We start from the raw sequence: 20,823 nt of genomic DNA on the forward strand, positions 1-20,823 counted from the left end.
TTTTTTTTTTGGTACCACCTACTGGGAACCAGGCGCTAGCAGGTAGGGGGATAGGATGCTGCTAGGTCCACAGGAAATTCCCCCAGAAAAAGTTCAAAAAGTACAAGAAGTTCCTATCTAGTGAAATGAGATAGAAGTGGAATTTCAAATCATATGAGTGAATTGATGAAGAATTCTGTGAAAACCCCCAAAGTTATAAAGGTAACAGGTAATCTGCTATCCGCTGGTGTGCAGGGGGTGACCGGGATGGACAATTCCACAAAGTCTAAAGACGCCCATGGGAGCGCAGCCTTGTCGCAGGCCGCCTGCACCGGGTGCCACGTGCGCGGGGCGGGAGAGACAGCCACCCGCTGATCTAGCGAGGACGAGGAGAATTACATAAGATACAGGTTAAGTCAAAAATGGAATTATTCTGAAGACGATAATAATAAGAGAGGGTGAGGGTGGTGGTGGCAGCGTGTGTGTGATGTAGGAAATTTTTAGAACAATTGTTCTCAAAATTGTTCAGAAGGAAGAACAGTTAGAAGTGTTGAACACTGATATGTTAGTGAGGCTGGATTGAAAAACGTGATGTGTTCAAGGCACAAAATGTTACGATGATAAACTGAAGCGATCATAAATAACACACACTGAGTTTCTGTTTACCAGGCACGGTGCTAAGGAGGCCCTTCTAACATTTCCGCAATCATTCTCCAGGTGGTTGCTAGCATCATCCCATTTTACAGACGAGGAAACGGAGCATGGAGGCCAAGAACTATTAGGAAGTCAGCAGCGCGCACAGAGCCGGCCATGGTGGTGATGGGGTGCCTACCCAAACAAGATCATTTCTGAGCTGAACAGTGCACGTCACTGCAGGTACCTGCAGTGAAGTATGGAAGCGGGGGTGGAATCAGATGCTCTGGACACTCCACAGCAGGCAACTAAGGGTTAAGTAAAATATAGGAAAGAATTTAAAGTAGAAGGAGAATCTATGCATGTGCTTAACTTTTTCTCCTTTAAAAACTGGAAGAACCCCATTGCTGACTGGAGAACACCTCAGCCTTCTGCCGTCTCTCCTCGGCTGCGTAGGGGCTGACTCCAGCTCTGAGCAGGGCCAGAGACCAGCATGGGGGTGCAGGGCGGGCCATGGTAAGGACTGGCAGGGAAGAGGGTGGCATGGCAAACGAAAACAGTCTTTATGCCGGTCTCCATGCCAGGCGCCGGTGGCGGCTGGAAGCACAGGCCCCCAAGACACACTTGGCATTTCTTTCCATTGCTCAAGCATGGCCGGTGAGGAGGAAGGAGCCAAATATTGGAGGAGGAGCCACCCACAGCCCCAAACTGCCGATTTCTTCGAGTCCTCCTGGGAAAAAGGCAGGATATAAATAAATTCAATCCGCACATCTGTCACCCCAGCTTCCCCCTCTCCAGTCTCCCTACCTCTTCCCCTCACTGGTGTCCCTGCCCCACAGCTGGCATCAAGAACTCCCCCTCCAGCCCGTCAGATCCAGCCTTGCACTACACATGACCTCAGGGAAACCACTCAGTCCCTCTGGTTCTTAATCTCCTCACCTGGAAAATGAGGGGGTCACACCAGCAGATCCCTAAGTCCCATTAATAGATTAACCTTGTTTATATTGAGTAGCTGATATGTACCGACGGATTATCCCGCCATGTTCTGGTCGCATTTTTATGGGCTTAAATGAAAGGAATCGAGGAAGCTGAGACATCAGGAAGCCCCCGGGGGGAGGTCTCTTTGTGGGGGTAAGTGGTCTCCCCATACCCTCAGCTGTCTAGTGCCCACCTGCTGACTGGCCTCTTCCTCATGTCCAGCAAATCGCTGACCATAAACCCAGGCACTCCCACAAAAGAGCGGTAATCACATGCTGCACCACCTGAGCTGCTTTCTGTGACTCCTAATTGGAGGCTCTGCCCTGTGCTGTTTCAGTCCTGGGTTCCCTTGCGCAGTTGACACCCTTGGGAGGAATCACGGAGATGAAATGGTGACGGTGGTCAGAAGGTACCAACTTCCAGGGACAGGCCAAATAAGCATGGGGTGGCGTGTACAGCACACTGACCACAGTTAGCAGTGCAGTTTTGTAGATCTCAAAGTTGCTAAGAGGACAGTTTAAGTTTTCATCACAAGAAAAAAAGTGTAGCCATGGGTGGTCAAGGGTGAGAACTTATTGTAGTCACACTCCCTGCCCCCAAATTAACTCACTCAGTGTACATGGGATGGTCAAGTACGTGGGTTCTGGAGTCAGACTCCCAGGTTCACATCCTGAACCCACCACTCACTGGTTGCGTGTTAGGCAAATCACATAACTCTGGGACTCAGTTTACCCATCCACGAGAAGGGGGCAATAGTGGGGTTCCTCCCTGATAAGAGAGGTTTGGAGGGTTAGATGAGATTGAGCTGTGTAAGTGCTTAGTGTCAGGTACATAGAAAGTCCCAAGTAAGTGTTGCTATTTGTATTTATTTTACGAGATATCTGTAATTACCACATTCATAATGAGACATAGCGAGACACTGCTACCATTTGTTGAAAAGGTCTCGAAAACACCTGAGTAATTTGGCTGGATCGGATTGCATTTGTAGGCTAATTCTGATCTCTATTATTTTGTTTGTTTCAATGTATAATTCTGCTGTTCTCTAAAAATGTATTTTACTGCTTTTTCTGAAGGACTAGGGCTATCATTTTGGAGGTGTTTTCCTTCCACCTGACAAGCCTGGAGGACCCAGCAGCAGAGCTAGGTTAGGGAGGAGCAGACACCCTCTCCCGTCCCCACCGCAGGTGCCAGGCCATGCCACCCGAGGTGGACTTGTCCACTGGATGTGTGGCCACGTTTCAGGTGAAGCCTTGGACTGATCTTTAATATCTGAAAGTGAACCTAAATAACTGTTTTTATAATCAATTACCAGAAAGCTATTACATCTGCCAGGCAGCCATCAGGGGTCAGGGAAGAGTCACTAGAACAAAGTAAGCTATTTTCTGTTTAGACATCAGTGAGCTCACCTGTTCCACACAGCAGTGACACTTGTGGGGGCTCATCCAGTGGTCTCTAAGAATCAGGGTGTCACACAAGGTGTGGGGGTGAACATGTGTAGGCCATCAAACACAAAAATAGAGCCTGGAGGGTGTGCTCACACATACACACATACATATACACATATATACACATATACAATACATGATATATATTTATATTTTCATAAATTTGAAATATTTCTGTTATCTTATATATAATATATAATTATACATGTAATATATTTCATTATATCATCTATATAATTGTTCACATAAGTACTATAAAATAGAAGTAGGCATAATAAGGAAATAGAGGAGGCAGGTTGAGTGGGGCTGATTTTAGTTAACAGTGATTTCTTCCATGGGTAGGGCACTTGACACCTTTATAAAATGCTCTCATAATCTCCATCCCTCTTGCTCCTGGAGGGATTACTCCTATCTAAAGGTAAGGAAACCAGAGCTCAGAAAAGCCAAGGGACTCCCAGCTGGATGACCTTTCCCTACCCGAGCCAGCATGAGGCCAGTCCAGCTAGAGGTTTCAGCTTTCTCTACGATCCTAAATTAATTTCGGGACCCAAAGTCAATACATTACTGGAAGCTGGTGCTTATGGAGCCTGGCCACAGTGTTGAAAAGAGGGGTTCTATTTCAGCTCTATCATGCGGCAGAGCGCTGCTCCCTCCACTTCAAGGAGAATAGTCTTCCAGCCTGAAACCCGGTGGGCAGGAGTGGGGATTCCGCTGCTGTTGTGTGTGTCACCTCTGTCCAGTGGCAAGCTGAGTAAGGAGACCATCACCAATCTAATTCTTCTCAACAAACTAGGCTGAAACATCAAGCCTTGCCTGCTCTGAGTTAAAAGTTCATAGATGAATCATAAGTTTGAAAGGATCTGCTCAAAGGAAGACTGTCCATGACTGCACTCCAAGGTTTCACAGAACAACCAGTCCCTTTCTCTCGAGGAGACGGCAGCTGCAGCATGCTGGGAACCCCCAGGAAGGGCAAATGTGTCTGGGATTTCAATTCAGCAAGCTCAGTGTGTAAACCCTTAGCAGGCACCTTCCGTGCTGTGCAGCTAGGACGGCCTAGATGCCCAGCGCTTTTGAAACCAATGGCATGGTGGCTGCAGAGAGCCCCTGCATTTTGCACCTTTAATGCTACTAGAGTATTCCTTCCTTTGGGGCTGAAGATGAGAAAGAGTTTGGATGCCTTTTTTAAAAAATGACTATTTTGGAAGCAGCAGGTACTTCTTAGAGAGGAAAATTATATTTAGGAAAATAGTTTGAAAAGCCATTTGGGGCAAAGAGAGCCGTGGGCACAGATGTCAGCAGGAAGCAAGGATGGGCGGAAGGTGCCCCCAAAAGGAGGGAGAAAGGAGTTGGGAGGAGGCAGGGAGGTCAGGGAAGATGAAAGAAAGTCAAGTAGAAAGGGCTGGGGCTGGTGTAAAGATCTGGCAGGTGGAGGAACCTCCAAAGGGGTAGAAGAGCATCTTGAAATGGGGGTGTCTATTCCATAGACACTGGACGGTGTACACCTAATATAAACGTCAGTCTTCTGAGGTCACAGATGCTTTCTGGCCTGCCTTGTACAAAGCACAGAGAGGGTGCTGAGCTCCATCTGGCTCATGACATTTCAGAACAGCGCTGCCCACTAGATCTTTCTGTGATGATGGGAATGTTCTATCTGCACTGTCCAGTAGGGAAACCTCTGCTCAAGTGCGACTACTCTACACCGAAATGTGGCTAGTGAAGCTGAGCTGAATTTTTAATTTTGCTTCAGTTTAACCGCCTGGTCTGGGCTTCCATACTGAACAGCACAGGTGTGGGTGTGGTCTCCCCAGAAGGAAGAGGAACTCTTCCAGGTGACCCTGCAAATACAAGCACCCGGGGATTCGCTGAGATCTTGGGGGAGGCTTGAGAGTTAAGATGGGAATGGAACTGGGGTATCAGAAGGAGGGGCAGAGCTAAATCAATTTCACCCCATCATGATGAGGTCAAGGCAAACCCCAGCTGACGACAGGATTACAAAAGTATTCGAGAAAGACAGAAAAGAAGTGCCTGACACAGACAAATCTGAATTCCTAGAAATGATAAGCATTTTTGTTTGTTTTTCTTTAAGCATGAAGCTGACAAGTGGCTGTTTGTGCACAAACATCTCATAAAGCATTTGTAACAGCAGTCATCCTGGCACCTGGTGGGCGTTGCTAAATGTCTGAGCTACGGGATGAGTGAGTGAATGAGCCGAACTCCACAACATCCACGCATGGCCTGAAAGCATTTGAGTCTCCCGACATCCCCGAGTGAGATAGGGGTTAAACCCCATTTCACAGCGGAGGGGCTGCAGCTCAGGGAAGTCAAGTGGTGCCCAGGAGAGTCAGGATGCTTGGCTGGTTCTGCACTGCACCCACTGGACTCCCCGATGCCCTCTGCTCTTCCTTCTTTCACCCTTGGCGGGGCTCTCAGACCTCCGCCCCAGACCGGGAGCCGCTCCAAGACAGGCTCCCCTAGGTCTCCATACCTGATCCGGTACCCACACACAGCCTGTCTCAGCCAGCATAGACGGACTGAAGACATGGGTGAATGCAACAATGAAGGAAGGAGGTTGTTCACTGACTTTTTTAAAAACCCTTTTCACTTTGGAGAAAGAGTTAATACATCACACAAGCATTTTCCCTTCCAAAGTTTCAACAGGAGCATCTTCCTGCTTATTGATGGACCCAGTTCTTAGTTACTCTGTTTTGGACTCCAGCATGGCTGGTGCAGGCCTGCTCTGCTCTTTGTTTTGTTTTCCTGCCACTGATTTATCTGTGGGGGATCTGCAAAGGGAATTCCCAATGCTTCTACACTGACCTCTTTCTGCCACTTTGGTCCTTGTTATGACGCACTCACAAAACTGGCAAGCACCAGCAGTGCAAAGCAGGCCTGCTTATTTTATTTTTTAGCAGATGCTGAACGAATTACACAGAGAGCATACAAACACTAATTCGAAGGAAACCTGCACGCCTGTGTTTACAGCAGCACTATTAACAATAGCTAGGATAAGGAAACAACCTAATTGCCCCAGAACAGATGAGGGGATCAAGGAGATGTGGTCTCTATACACAATGGAATACTACTCAGTGATCAAAAAAGATAAACACACACCATTTGCAACAACATGGATGGAGCTGGAAGGGATTATTATAAGTGAAATAAGCCAGAAGGAGAAAGAGAAGTACCAGATGGTTTCACTTATATGTGGACTCTAGAGAAACCAAACAAAGGATCAGACAAAGACAAACTCTAAGACCGAACCTAGATCTGAGACATCAGGAGGGGAAGAGAGGAAGAGGGTGAGGGGTGGAGTAGAGGACAGGGCAGGAGAATATGTTGGAGGACTGTGGGTGCATTGGTGGTGGGAGAATTATGGTGACCTCACCTGAGGGGAGAAGTCCTGCACTGTGAAGAAAATAAATAAGGATGTTTAAAAAAATAAAAATAAATTTTAAAAATTACGCAGAGGACAAAAAAGCTAACGGAAGTCACAAGAGCTCACAGGTACTGATTCAAATTAAATTGGTAATTTGGGGGATTTTTAGTTATCAAATCAACAAATGGTTAGTCGTAAAGAGAGCTCTAACAGCTTTTCTTGGCCTGGTAAATATGATCTGTCATTAACGACTTTGTGTAGACAGAGCCCTAAGTGTGGAATATATCCAGCATGGATAGAAAACAGTCAGGCCTGAGATGAAACTGCAAACAGCAATCACAGACCCCACCGCCTCAAGCTAATGGCACGTTGTCGCAGCCCAGCTTCTACGCAGCTTTCACATCCCCATGCCAGGCAGTCTGCCCACCCCAGGCTCACTGACACACACAACACACTTGCCACCTGAATACTGACCTCTTCGAGAGAGGCAGTTACCTTCTGCAAATTAAGTCCAAAGGAAATTCAAATTAGACAGTCACGTTTTGTTTTCTGATGTATTGGAATTATTCAACATTTTTCATACTTTGATGTTACCTTGTTTTGGTATTAGGTTTGGTGTTATTTTGTAAAGCTGACGGACGCATTGCAGCAGTTACCAGTGTACATGCAAGGTAAGTATTTACTCTGACCACCTTAACCACAAGCAATTTAGCTGTTTTAAAATGTTTGTGGACTGTGTATGAATTCCTTCAAAGAGAGGAAGAAGAGGCGTAAGCCTGGCAAGGCCGACTCACCTTCCCAAAGCTGGCCGCGTTGACGGGCTGGGTGTCGTTCTTCTCGCAGAAGTCCAGGTAGTGCATGTAGAGGGCGCTGCGGGGGATGCACACCCCCTCTGCGATCTCGTAGTTCTCCTCCAGCCTAGGGAACAAAGGCCCAGTGAGCAAACCCCAGAAAGGAAGGGGCTGTTCTTTGGAGCCGTTCTCTGGAGCCTGGCAGACCTTGGGAACAACATTCCTCCCACAGATGGGGAAACTGAGGCTCAGGAAAACAAAGCAGACTGCCGAGCTCATGCTCAGACTTAGCTGGTTGGCAGGTGCAGACCTCTGGCCCTTTGCGTATGACCTCAGGTCACATTTCCAACCTGTGCTGTCAGTGGATGCACATTCCAGGTAGATCAGGCTCCCCCCAGCTGCAGAAACAAGAATCTGTGTCGCCCCACAGAGCCAGGATGTGAACTCCCTATGCACTTGGGTGGTCCTTTCCAATAGGTGTTGAAATCCTGCAGCATCTTGGCTAATAAGAGCAGTACAGTGGGAAAGCCGGGGAAGACAATGCCCAGGGGGAGAATGGGCAGAGGAACAGTCACGATCTGCTGACCCAGGAAGGTTTTACAATCACAGGAGGGAACAGAACCTCTTCTTTAGGATCACCTTCTCCTTTGCTGTTCTCAGAGTCTTAAATTCTATGCCTGTTAGGAGTTCAGTGAAGGGGCTTTAGACTGAAATTCAAATCCAAGCTAGATACTTGCAGCTTTGGTAACCTCAGGCCTCCGTACCATTTTGGAGGCGATGACCCTAACTGCCTGAGGAGGTTTTTGTGACACCAAGATGTCATGTGCCAGGATGGTAGCTGGCACATGGATATCAGACCTCATCATTCATTTCTCCTCCCCATAAGATCTTCTGGGGGTGCCTATATGTCCAGAACCTGTGCTAGATATTAGGCAGATAAAGTAAACTAGATACCACTCATTTTTCCTTCTTTAACCTAAATACCAGAATGGAGGCATCTAAGAGAACCCTGCCTTTTTTGTCACAGACCCACTGGGGGCACATAAATATTTCGGGACACATAACAATGTGTGAACTTCTCTTTGGGCCCACTGCCTTCCGAGTCTCAGTTCAATAAATCACCAGCAGGAAGGATTTCTCCTGTGATCACCCATTGGATTTTAGGAAACAACATGGAAAACCAAGTTGGAGGGATAAGGAAACTGGAATAACCCTTTTCTCCCAAACATTGTTGTTTTTTTTGTGTGTGTGTGTGTGGGGGGGGTTAAAATTAAGGCATGATTCTAAAGCAATGAAATAAATGTCCTCAAGTGGCTTCTAACTTTCTCCGAGGGCACTTGCCAAAGAAGTGGTCCAGCGATGTCGTAACTGAAGTGGAATGAGGACACGGCCTCCCGAGGTGCCCACTTGAAAGGGCAGCACTCACTTGACTCACTCCGACATGTTGAAAGGAGATCAGTTCAATCGTTTCGTATCCAAACCCCATGGATGAATACAACCCTAGGGAGGCTCGGATAAATGAAGAAGTCTGTGCCGAGCAGTTCCAGGTCATCACACCCACGCCCCCCGCTTCTGGGAAGGGGAATACTGAGTAACCCCTGACAATTTTTAGAAGTGTTCCAAGAAATAGTTGATGCAATCCTTTCCAGGCAACCTCATTCCTTGAGGCCGGGACAGTGACTGATTCACTTGTACGTCCTGGAAGTCCAGCATGTTCCTTGGCATACAACAGGTGCTCAGTATATGAACCTGTGACTGAGACATAGATTCATTCAACATAAATTCATTCAATGAATATTTATCTCTTATCATCCACCATGGGGATTCCACAGTGAGCAAGATGGTCCTTGTTTGCATACAGAGGACAGGTGCATAAAGACATGGGTGGACTTTAATTCAGGAAATATTTTTCGGGTGACAGTCATTGTTCTGGACATTAAGGAGATAGCAGAGAACAAAATAGAAGCCCTATGTTGAAAGAGTCTACATGAGTATGTGTCCCTGACATTGTAAATGGGGACTCCAAATGTGTTTCCTTGGAGGAAAATGGTTTCACACAGAGATGAGGATTTTTAGGACTGTCTAGAGCCTGAGGTTTGCTATGACTGAGAAGAGGTCTTCTCGCTTAGCCTAGACCCCTAAATGCCATTCTCAGTACTGTTTCTCTATAAATGTGAGTTCAGGGGTCCTAAAAACCAGCTTATGCTGAGACTTGTAGGGACCATCTATCTGAAGAAGACAGCTTTCACAAACTAGGCCTCCAGACATGCTTTGCTTGGTCTAAAGAGTGCTGTCCCAACTTTTAAAATTCAGGACATTTCACTGAAGAATCTGGACTTCTGACTTCTTTTGAAAAGGCTGAGATGTGGCAACCCTGGGCCCACACTCCCACATGACAACTGGCCAGAGCTACATGTGCCCTCAGCTTGGCCAAAGTCCTCACTCCTCCCAATTTCTCCTACACCCCATCTACTTTTTACTCCTTATCTGGCTCTCATAGTCTCTTGTGTTGACACAGGATACGATCTGTGTCCTAGTTCACTTTTGCAATCTGTTTGGGGGGAATAATGCACAGAAATAAGATTAGAAAGTACCACAAGCTCCTGGCCACAGATGGGAAAACAGAGACCAGTGTGTAAACGAGAGTAGGTAACTGAGGTATCCTGGACAAACTAGGATCGGGATTCTGCAGCCACAAGAGGTAGCACCCTTGGGTCTCCATTGCCTCCTTCGTTCCATCCTCACAATAACCATAGGAGGGAGGTTTTGCATCCATGTTTTTTTAGATGAGGAGACTGAAGCTCAGAGACTGGAACCCATGTGCCCATGGTCATGCAGATAGTAAGTGGGAGATAAAAGGGGTTCAGGCAAAGAGGACAGCAGAGCTGGGAGACAAATGTGCCATGTGCTCTGAACGACAGAGACACTGCCTGAGCGGATGTGGATGCTTGCAGAGAAGTATGCAAGAAGAACCGTGGGGTGGGGCCAGACATGAGACACGAGAATATGCCAGACACGAGAATATGGCCTGGCATAAGAGTTTAGTAACCCCTGAGTTCAAGCGGTACTACAAACACGTTATTTTCAGAAGGAAATGGAGTGATATCAGAGAGGACTGAAGAAATAAAGACTCAGAGGCAGGAAAACCCACGTGTTTCTGGGAGGCTGTAGGAATAACAATAATAACGTCATCAATAACAACAACAACTAACATTAATTTAATGCTTAGTGTGTTCCATTTGCCAGCAATGGATTAAATACATAGAATGTAAAAAAAAAAAAAAAAAAAACCCTAGTTTCATAGATTTCATCTTAGACTGAGCAATTGCCTTTAAAAGGTTTGATTTCATTCTTTAGACTGTTACATCGTGGAACATCTTGCAGACACATGAATGAGGCAGCTGGAACTCTCTTCAGGGCAAGTTGTGGGGAAGGGTAAGTATCCCTTTTTGCTTGTCTTTGTTAGTGATTTCCTAAAATTAACTTTGGCCAGAAAAAAAAATTCATGGACACGATTCAACCAGCATTTCAAACCATCAGAATTCATTTTGTAAACAATACATGAGTCTTTTAAATGATAGACAGCCAGCTGAGTTTTTAAAATATGGGAGTGGCATGATCCAATTTGCTCTTGGAAGGGTCACTCTGGCACCTCTGTGGCTGGTGGACATGGTAGACGACTGAGGCTGGCACAGAGTGACTGATCAATGGTATTTATTGAATGAATGAATCAATCCATCAGTGATGGTCTATGAGGGCAGGGAGAACATTTGTGTGATGTGAGAAGAGTAAGAGAAATGAAGTTTTCAGGTTCAGGCAAGTTTTCAGGTTCCTAATTGAGCCCATTGGGTGAATGGGGGCTCCACGGGATACAGCATTAAGAAATGTAGGAGAGGGCCTCCCCCGTGGCGCAGGGGTTGAGTGCTGGGTTGCGGGGGAAAATGCCATGGAGTTAAAAAGCACAGGGTCCCAGGTAAATTCCTGGCTCCTCCTCATTAGTTATGGTGCTTAAGCTCTCTTCCTCCTGTGCCTCAGTTTATATCTGTTGTCCTTATGGCTTGTTTGCTCATTAAATCTGGCCAAGAGATGGGGATTAAAAGATAAGATCAAGGTTAAATTACATCCCATTAAATGAACCCATAGCGGCAACAAACTATTTGAGTCAGATGGTGTAAGTCACTGTTCACATGAGCTGAGCTAATTAAGCAGTCACCTGCCAAAGGCCAGAGTCCTCTCTCTAAATAACCACATTTCTACCCACGTTTGTTCCCCTTACCAGAGCTGCTTCGCCTCAAGGTGCCGAGGTGGCTTATGACTATGAAGCATTTTAATAAGCCCTATGAACAAATAGATGTAATTGGTGTTAAGGGCAACTCTAATGCCTGATGAGTTTCTACAGGAATAGCATCGTGACACCTTACCCCAAACCCCTCGCAGAACCCAGAGGCCCGGGTGTGCCGAAGTTGCTAATTGGAACGTCCGCTTCCTTGAGCAAGGCATGGCAGGAAGAAAGGCAGTTAATTATTTCTCTCCATATCTGATGAAATTTCCCCTTTCCTCCTCACTTTTAGAGGACATCATTAGCCTGACATGGGGAACAATTCTCTATTATACCTGGGGTTTTAATGATCACGCACAAAAAAATGCCCCATTTCTCCCATTTTCTGATTTTCTATTTAACAACTTGATCATATTTGAATCGAGCCTATCCTATTATGGAGAGATAATGAACTCCGTCTACGAGCCAACATGAGTCATTATCTGCAGTATACATTTTTTAAAAAGACCTCCTCACGAGGTTTCGGCATGCGGCATCTTAGGGCACACGGAGGAAGCTTTGTATTAGCACCTTACAATACAGAGCAAACGTCTCAGCACCCAGCTTAATTGTTCCCTCTGTTCTCATTTTAAATCTGTGTTTTCTTCTATGTACACACGGGCTTTCAGCTCAAAGTCTCCACTTCTCCAGTCCTTGGAGACATATCCAGAACAGAACATTTTTTTCCTTCTATTTACCAAAAGAAAAGACAACAGGATTTTAAAAAATTGCTAAAAGCAATAAATTATTACTGAGATTGCCAGGGAGATATGAGGCTTTACATATGGGGTGGTGGTTAACTAAGTGGCCAAAGCCAGACAGTCCTCTAGAGCTTTCTATGGCTCCCTCTGCCTCTCCAGAGAAGTTCAAATTCCTTCCCTTAGCCGCCAAAGCCTCTGCCACCTGACCTCTGACTACTTCCCTCTGGCCACCTGGACCATTAACCATTCCTCAAACACAGCTAGCCAAATTCCACCCCAAATGTACCCCCCACCTTCCCTCCATGGGCAGCGCACCCTCTGCTCAGTCTTTAAAGGCTCAGCCCGAATCGCTCTTCCTTAAAGCTATGCTTAATTTCCACCCAGCCCGATCTGCTAATCCATGCTTAATCATTTCTTCCTCACCAAATTTCACTTATTCATTCACATGCTAACATGCCGAGAGTGGACATGGTTTGCACACCCACCGCTGAGTGCCAGCTGCGGGGAGAATGCTTTACACCTCCAGGAGGGAGCGTCTGCTCCCAAAGTTCTCACGGCTTCCGGGCAGCCTTCACTGAGACAACACTGGCTGCATTTTATTTTCTTTATTTCTTTTCTATTGCATTATAACCCTATGTGAGCTTCAGGTGGAGGGACAGCCCTATGCTGGGGAGCCTGGGGTCACTGCATGTGAATCCTGCCTCCACCACTTCAAGCATTATAGCCTCGGGGTGTTGCCTGAACGCTGGAGCTCTCCTTCCTTGTCTGTAAAATGAAGGCAACAGTAGCCAGCGCGGGCTCCCAAGGTTTCTCGAGAGGACCAGACAGGAGCCCATGCACCGCCCTCCGCCCTCTAGCTGGCACCCGGGGAACAGTCACTGAAGCGTAGCTGTCAGTATTGTTCTGTTACAGGAAGTATTCAGGTACCGTCTTATGCCTTAGGTTGAAAGTCCTTTGAAGGCAAGGCCCAAGGCAAATTCCTATTCATGTTAGCATATCTCCTAGCTCTGTGCCCTGAACGGACTCGGGAAACTGCAGAAGGCAGGACATGAAAGGGGAGAAGGAAGGGAGGGAGGGAAGTGGACTTTTGCACAGATCAGAAAACTTGTTGCAAAATGAAAAGGCAACCTGTCAAATGGGAGAAAAGATCCGCAAAGCACATGTCAGCGAAGGGTTAATACCCAGAATATAGACAGAGCTCACACAACCCTCACCTGCAGCATTCACAGGACACAGTCACACCTGTGGGCTTTCAGGACATAAGTTGCTTTCAGAGCTAAGGATGTTCAGCCTCCCTTTCTGGAACCAGGTGGTCTAACTCGCATTAGGGAAACAAATAATGTCATGTCATCACTAAATAGAGACGCACATCGTGAATGGGGGCAGAACTCCGGGGAGGAGGTTATGCCCAGGGAGCCTCGCCCAGGAGCTTTGATTTGGCCTAAAACTTGACCATACAGTTCTCTGGAGCAGAACCAAGCCCAATTTTGGCCTCTGGCCTCCAAAAACACTTTTAAAAGAAACAATAAATTTCTTTTGCTTAATCTGAAATATTAATCTGAAATATAGAAAACCTTCAACCCCCCAAAGCCATTGGCCCCTCAAGAAAGTGACAATTGGGTCTTTATCTTCTTCCCCCGGGGAAGAGCTTGCCCATCTGTGTAAAGTGCAGAAGGGGAACAGGCCTCCCTCCACCCTGACGGCGCCCAAGTGACAGGGTGACAAGGGAGGTGTGTGGGGGGCGGGGCCGGGAGGGGACATGTGCTGGCAGGGAGCGGCAAGGATGGAGGGGCAGGCTGCTTTCCATCCCCAAATCCTCCGAGTGAATAGAGGTTATTGTGTGGCCAGGATTCCAGTGGCGAGCCCTGGCCCCAGGGGGTGGGCTTTGCTAACCTCGTGACCGAGGATGCTGGAAAGTGTTTGGCAGAAGGCATTTGACAATATTTGCCTGTTTTCAGCTGGGAGCTGCCTTCAATCACGTGGCCCCGATTATTTTGGGCTGCTTGGCTGCTGTATTATTTGTTCTTAGAGCAGGATGGTCTCTAGGGCGATGGGGAGGGGGCTCATGACAAGGAGGGGGAAGGTGGAGAAGCGAATACTCCTCACCCAATTCCAAAAGCCAGCCCGGACGGAGCCCCAGGGGTGCAGGGCAGTGCTCTGGGGCCAGCCACTGCTCCGGGATGGGAGGCCCCCACATCTTCTCCGGGGACTGCGGCCTCTGAGGCTGAGGACCCCCGGGCAGAAGGGACATCGTGAGGCATGTGAGTGCCTCATAGGGTGATGCGACGAGGCTCTTGGTTTTTTCAAAAAAGCAATTTGTACTGTGGGCAAAGATGTAGAATGGCTAAGCCCTTTGAGTGGGCAATTTTGCACTCCAGAAACTTTTTGTTGATACTCAAGAGAAACACAGCTGTGCTGGTGGGTGCAGGGGAAGATGGCCTTCGGGGCCCTATTTGCAATGGCGCAGGTGAATGCTGGACACAACCAAAATGTGCAGAATCCTGCTGCTGTTGCTGCTGCTAGCATGGAATCCTGAGTAGCAATTCAAAAATGAGGTTGTTCTTGGGCCTCCCTGGTGGCACAGGGGTTAAAGACAGTGTTGTCAGGCTTTAGGCAGCCACTGCAGCATGAGTTTGATCCCCCACCAGGGAGCTGGCCCACATGGCACAGCAGACCTCTCCTGACTTGCCCGCTGCTCCCCTTAGCAGTATATTTCAGTAGATCTGCCTGTTCTGCTTCCCACACTGTCTCTGGTGAATCCTCTCACCCCCTCATACCTGGCCTACACCTCAGTTCATGAATGCATAAATAAATAAATCTTTTTTTAAAAAAAGAGGTTGTCCTCTCTGGAGTAATCTGGGCATAGTGTCAGGACATTCTACTGGGGAAAAAAAGCAAGGTTAGATCAATATAGTGTGACATGAAATATTTTTCGTGTGATATGTCTGCATTCTTCTAAAAAGGAGACAATCCTAAATAAAAAAATCACAGTCCAGAAGTTCCTATCAGTGCATATGCATGTAAATGCACAGGCAAGGGGCAGTAAATCACACACACACACACACACACACACACACACACACACACACACACTTCTCACTGGCAACAGGGTTGCGCTGGAGGGGAGGCATCAAGGAATTTGAATGAAAGCGTTACTTCTTATTCATGTTTTCATTTCTAAGCAAGGAAATGTATTTTTTTTTGTGTCAATAAAATAAAAACTGGGGCCTCCCCAGTGGTGCAGTGGTTGACTGCTGGGTTGCGAAGCTGCCCGTAGCCTCTGCAGCACCGGTTCGATCCCCGGCCACTGGGCGAGAGTCCCAGATGGTGTGCAGACCTCTCCTGCCGCCCGCTGCTCCCCTCAGCAGTGTATTTCGTCAGTCTGCCTGCTCTACTCTCCCCTCTGGTTCTGGTGAATTCTCTCACCCTCCCGTACTTCTGACTGTACCCAGTGCTTGTATAAATAAATAAATAAAATCTTTAAAAAAAAATAAAAACTTATTAGATTTATTCATAACTTGCCTTTTCCTGAAAAACTAGCAAAAGAAAAAGAAGAAAGTGAATTGAAGGAAGGTGTTACAAAGCACATAGGCATCAGATTTAGCTCTGAACTCCCTGGTGGCCAGAGCAAAAAGAGACACAGGATAAATCATGTTACCTTTCCTTGTAAAATGAAAGGTGCATCCAGTTTGAGAGCCAACATTTTTTATACTGAAACTATAGTCTAAAATTTTTTTCATGTAGAATTTATACAGGGCGTCACATCTCCTCCACTATAGGTTTAAGCAGGACTGTTCCAATGGAAGTCAAGAAAAATGTCCTCATTTTCTCCCCTCTATTTACAGGCCCCCTTCCTGACCTCCTCCACTCATCTGTGTGGTGGCCTCCTTGCTCACTGCCCTCCAGCCACTCGGGGACACTTTCTGTGGCTTGTGAGCAAGCTCGACTTGCTGTCCAGCTGCTCTTGTCCTGCAGACTGTGGTGGGTTAGTGTTAGGTCGCCCTTAGGGGCTAAGGCCTCCTTCCCCACTGCTGGGAGGTAGGTCCTGAGGCTGAGTGTTCAAGGGGCTTTGTCCTCAGCACAACATGAAGGGGCCTGCCTTACTTTAAGTTATCCCCCTCTGGGGGCAGCCTCCATAATGATGGGCAAAGTGGGGGAACTAAAGCCTGAATCCTGTGCATCTGTCACCCAGCCCCGGTTTCAGAATTCTCTGGGGCCACAGAGGCCAGGGCTGCAGGCTCCCAGTGGCCCTAGTCCAGCCACCTCAAGCGCAGCTCTGCCCAGTTCTCCTCTGTGAGAGCCTGACCTTCAAAAGCACAGCCTTGGACAAGCTGTTCCCCTGCCTGGGATGTCCCCCAGGCCCTGGTGGTCACATTGTCCTGGTGTCAGTGAGGACTTGTTGTCATACAAATATCCTCTTAAATGTCACCTTTTCTGGGATGCTTCCCCTCACCACTCAAATTGGCCTCTGAGGTGCCATCACATCCGCCAAGGGCAATTCCTAAGCACAGCCCTGGTGCTCTATAATAGAATCCTGTGCATTTGTCATTAGTATCATCATTTGAAAAAATGATTACCTGTCTTTTTCCACTCAGCCTCTACTCTTGATCTATCTTATCTACTACTGCATTTCCAGGACCTAAAACAAGGCCTGGCAAATAGTAGGTCCCAGTAAACGTTTCTTGAATTATTTGATGACCAAAATTCTACTTAAAAAGATAATAAAAAGGGCGTTGATGTTTGAACAACTTGATGCCTTTTGATAATCGTAATTTACAAATCATAACTGATTTAGCCATAAAAGCAGATATACCTGTATACAGATATATGTATTTTTTAAATCCCTCATCTGACTTTGTGAATTGGGAGAAGAAATTTTTTCTGGAATGATCCATGTGACCCTTTATGTTGAACAACAAATTTTTAATACAAAACTAGGTATAAATAGGAAGAGAACGGTGCATATGTCAGGAAGGACAGGGTGTCCTTATGAGACCCAGAAGGGAGATGTTTGCTGAGTGATGAATGGCTGCTAAGTTTGATTAAGCATCGGCTCCACACCAGACACTGCCCAAGCTCTTCATTCTAACTAATTCATTCCTTTTCATGGCTGCCATACGCTCTAGCCAAGGTGAGTAGCCCAAGCAACCTGGAGGCCAAGGACTTCGTCCAAGCTTCCACAGCGGTAGAGCTGGGAGGGAAGTGCTGGCAGTCTGACCAGAGACTGCACAGCCTAGAGCCTTGCTCTGCCAGGCAGACAGCAGACAGCACAGAAAAACAGATACAAGCAAGATGATTTTCAGTTTGTCCCCTTCAAAGTTTTTGTTCTGAAAGGTATAACAGTCTCAAGTCACTTAAGTAAGTGTGTCTGTGCATTCCTTGCATTTCTAGAAGCTCACACTCCCAAAGTCCTTTACACTGATGCCTCATTCTATGTCCCAGCACTATGGGAATGTGTGTGACCATGATACTGGGGGAGCTAATACTGGGGGAAGTGGCCAGAAGGATATTTGACCAGGGAAGCAGAGTAGAATTTTAAATAAAGCAAAAAATGGCAAAAGCAATGAGAAAAAGAATACAGGAACAAAATAATGGAAACAAGCCAAAAAGCTGGAAATGGAACTCTTGGGAACAACCTTTGCTATCCTTGTAGCAAAACGAGCTGACTGTTGAGTGAGGATTGAGTTACATCCCTGCAAGCTTCCCCAATGTTGTTTTCCTCTCACCTGTGCGTGGATTAGACAAGAGAATCTAATACTATTTGCTCTGTAGAGCCCATCTGCTTCCTTTCCTGATCTGTGCTTCACCTTTCTTCCTGATTTTTCTCTTCCTTTCTTCCAAAGCATGGCACAGTAGTTAAAAAGACCCAGCCACGTCCCTGCTTCATGGCTGGGTGTATGTTCAGGCAAATGATTTACTGCCTAAGCTTGGTTTTCCCCGTCTGTAGACTGGGCACGATACTGCCAGCTTTGCAGAACTCAGAACCAACTGAAACACTTATCAAGGTGCCCAGCATGGAGGCTGGTACTTGCTTCTCTTCTTCCTCTTTGTTTCTTCATTTCTTCAGTTTTGCTGGGCTGCAACACTAGGGGAATAATAGCCCCTGGTTCACAAGATCTTCTGAGGGGTGAGTCTCTGTCAGGCATAGACAGTCTGGTGTTCAAAACCACAACACAATTTCTAAGTAAAACTCTTAGAGGAGAATTTACCTGTAAACCTGAGTGCAATGACTTAACCATCATCAAATAACATGTGACCTCCAGGAATTCCAAATATTAGCGAGAAAGTCGTTCTGGTAGATACTTCCTGTTAATGTTACTAAAGTTAAAATAATCGCAGAATAGTTGCAATTGATTTATTAAATCTTTAAGGGCTCCCTGATGGGGTGAACAGGAATAGTCTATAATTTGTGTAATACTATTAATTATTGTAATGGATTCTATTAAAATGAATTAAAATCGTCCATGTGGAATCTGTTCTTGCCCACATTTTGATGAATGGAGGGGGGGTGGTGGTGGAATCTATCCCCAAATAAAGTAGACACGAATATTGAAATCTTCAGGTTAGACCTAAGCTGAGCATTTCAGGTGTGTACAGTTTTTGCAATACAGGTGTATCCATTAGAGATAGTTGCAAATTCAATTAATTGCATGTGGGTTCTTAGTTACCCAGACAATATCCAAACAGTCGAGCGACAGCCTAGCCCATAAGCAGGAAGACACAGTCAAATGGGCACCCATCGAGACAGAACTCACCATTGCAGAGTAGCAGGGGTGGAGTGAGGCTTGGAGGCTCTGTTATTTTCTTTTTCCTCATCTGGTAAAGGAAAGAAAAGGGAACTAACTTCAGTAGGGAAAAGTCAAAGGTCAGCTCTCCCAAGTCCCAAAGGACCATGCTTCCTCCAGAACAGATGCTTGGAAAGCCAATGTGCTTGGCTTTTCCAGCAAGTCAGACTCACCAGGTTTCATGAGGAAAAATGGAGGAAGTGAATTTTAACAGAAAATGCATACATCCCTTTGCTTATTTATTAGACATAGTATGTTCAAGATTGAACATTATCTCTTCCTCATCACTGGATCATAGCCCATCTTCACCCACCTTGCTATTTTTTCCCAAACAAAACCAGACATTTGACTCAACCATTTGAACCTAAGGACATATAGACCTCACTTGTTCCTTGTAACCCCAACAGAAAAGACACCTAGTGCAGGGTGGTGAGAGGTAAGTGTGCAGAAGAGTCAGGTTAGCAGTACAACAGAGCAGGGGCTGGCACACTTGTTTCTACAAAGGGTCAGAGAGTAAATGTCTTGGGGATTTTGAGCCAAGAGGGAAAACCAAGTATATTATGTAACACTTATATAACAAGAGAAAATAAACTTCCATAGAACTTTTATTGAACAAAATTCAAAATATAATAATAGCAATTGTATACAATTTTTGAAATATAGGCCGATGAACTAGAAGAATGAAATTATTTGGGGGGAGTGGGGAACATTTCTCTTTTTAATACAATCTACTTTTTATAAAACTTTGCATATGACTTCATAAACTTTCAGGTGTCTGTGTTGAGAATCAACATGTAGACACATTAATATACCATATTAATATATACTACAATTAATATACTATATTAAAGTTGTTGCTAACAGTTCAGATCTATTCTATTCCTAATTGAGGTTCAAAGTTCACATTCCTTATCATCAAATAGATTACAAATATTCATCTATGATAAATGCTGTGATACAGGTAGGTAAAGAGGAGCCTGCTAACCCAGATGGTGTGAAAAAACAGAGAAGGCTTCCTGGAAGAAGCTGATCCCTGTAGCAGACTTGAGATGGGCACCAGAAGGCAAGGATGGTTAGATGAAGTCAGGGTAGGGTGGAGAAGGTGAGTGACAAAGACAAGGGGACCTGCAAGATCATATCACCCCTCCACCCGGCTGGCCCCTTGTTGCAGGGTGTGGTCACTGCTTGATCGGTGCAGCTACCTTGCTAGTTTGTAAGCTCCATAGGCATGGGCCACACTCATCACTGTGTCTCCTGCATCAACATGTGGTAGGGGTTCAAGAAGTATTTGTGGAATGAATGAATGGCTACAATAATCCCACAATTAAATGCTGAGCCTACTCACCTGGTTTCAGTAAGCATGGAAAATAGCACATTGCCAGGGAACATTTATTGAGCCTGTAATGTGCCAGACACTGTGCAAGGCTCTTCATTTCATTGCATTTAATTTTCACAGCTGCCTAAGCCAGTGAGTGATTTCATGCATCTGAAACATCAAATCTGGTGCCTAATGCATATTTGTGCTTGATCAATGGAAGGTTCTAATTATTAGTCACAACCCCTTTTACAGAAGAAGAAACCGTGACTTAGGGAAGTGAAGTCATTTGTTGGAGGTGACAAAGTGGTGAAGCCAGGAGAGGGGCTCAGTCTAATAGACTTCAAAACCTCCTTGAACCCAAACCTCACTTTCTCACGAACCTATAGCATTGGACTAAAGATTTTCAAGAACCTACTATCTGCCTCATCATTTCTGCCTCTATGTTGACTGAACTCACAACATTGGGGGACCTATTCTAGAATATTTCCTGCCTGGAGTC

At 46.0% G+C, this 20,823-nt stretch overlaps 1 protein-coding gene across 5 annotated transcripts in view; it reads right to left on the minus strand.

Moving 5' to 3' along the window:
• The window catches only part of RFX4 (regulatory factor X4), a 104,177-nt gene that overhangs the window by 61,314 nt on the left and 22,040 nt on the right, over positions 1 to 20,823 (minus strand). For all 5 annotated transcript variants that reach the window (XM_037513709.2, XM_037513708.2, XM_037513705.2 and 2 more), the window contains exons 3-4: positions 18,977 to 19,037; positions 7,206 to 7,329 (exon numbers count right to left, since the gene is read on the minus strand). In XM_037513709.2, coding sequence (XP_037369606.1) covers positions 7,206 to 7,271 — 66 coding nt within the window. In that variant the 5' untranslated portion in view covers positions 7,272 to 7,329; positions 18,977 to 19,037. The remainder of the gene's footprint in view (positions 1 to 7,205; positions 7,330 to 18,976; positions 19,038 to 20,823) is intronic.

The sequence above is a fragment of the Talpa occidentalis genome, unplaced genomic scaffold, assembly GCF_014898055.3.
Source record: "Talpa occidentalis isolate TD23 unplaced genomic scaffold, MPIMG_talOcc4v2.1 talOcc4.16, whole genome shotgun sequence".
Taxonomy (NCBI): Eukaryota; Metazoa; Chordata; class Mammalia; order Eulipotyphla; family Talpidae; genus Talpa; species Talpa occidentalis.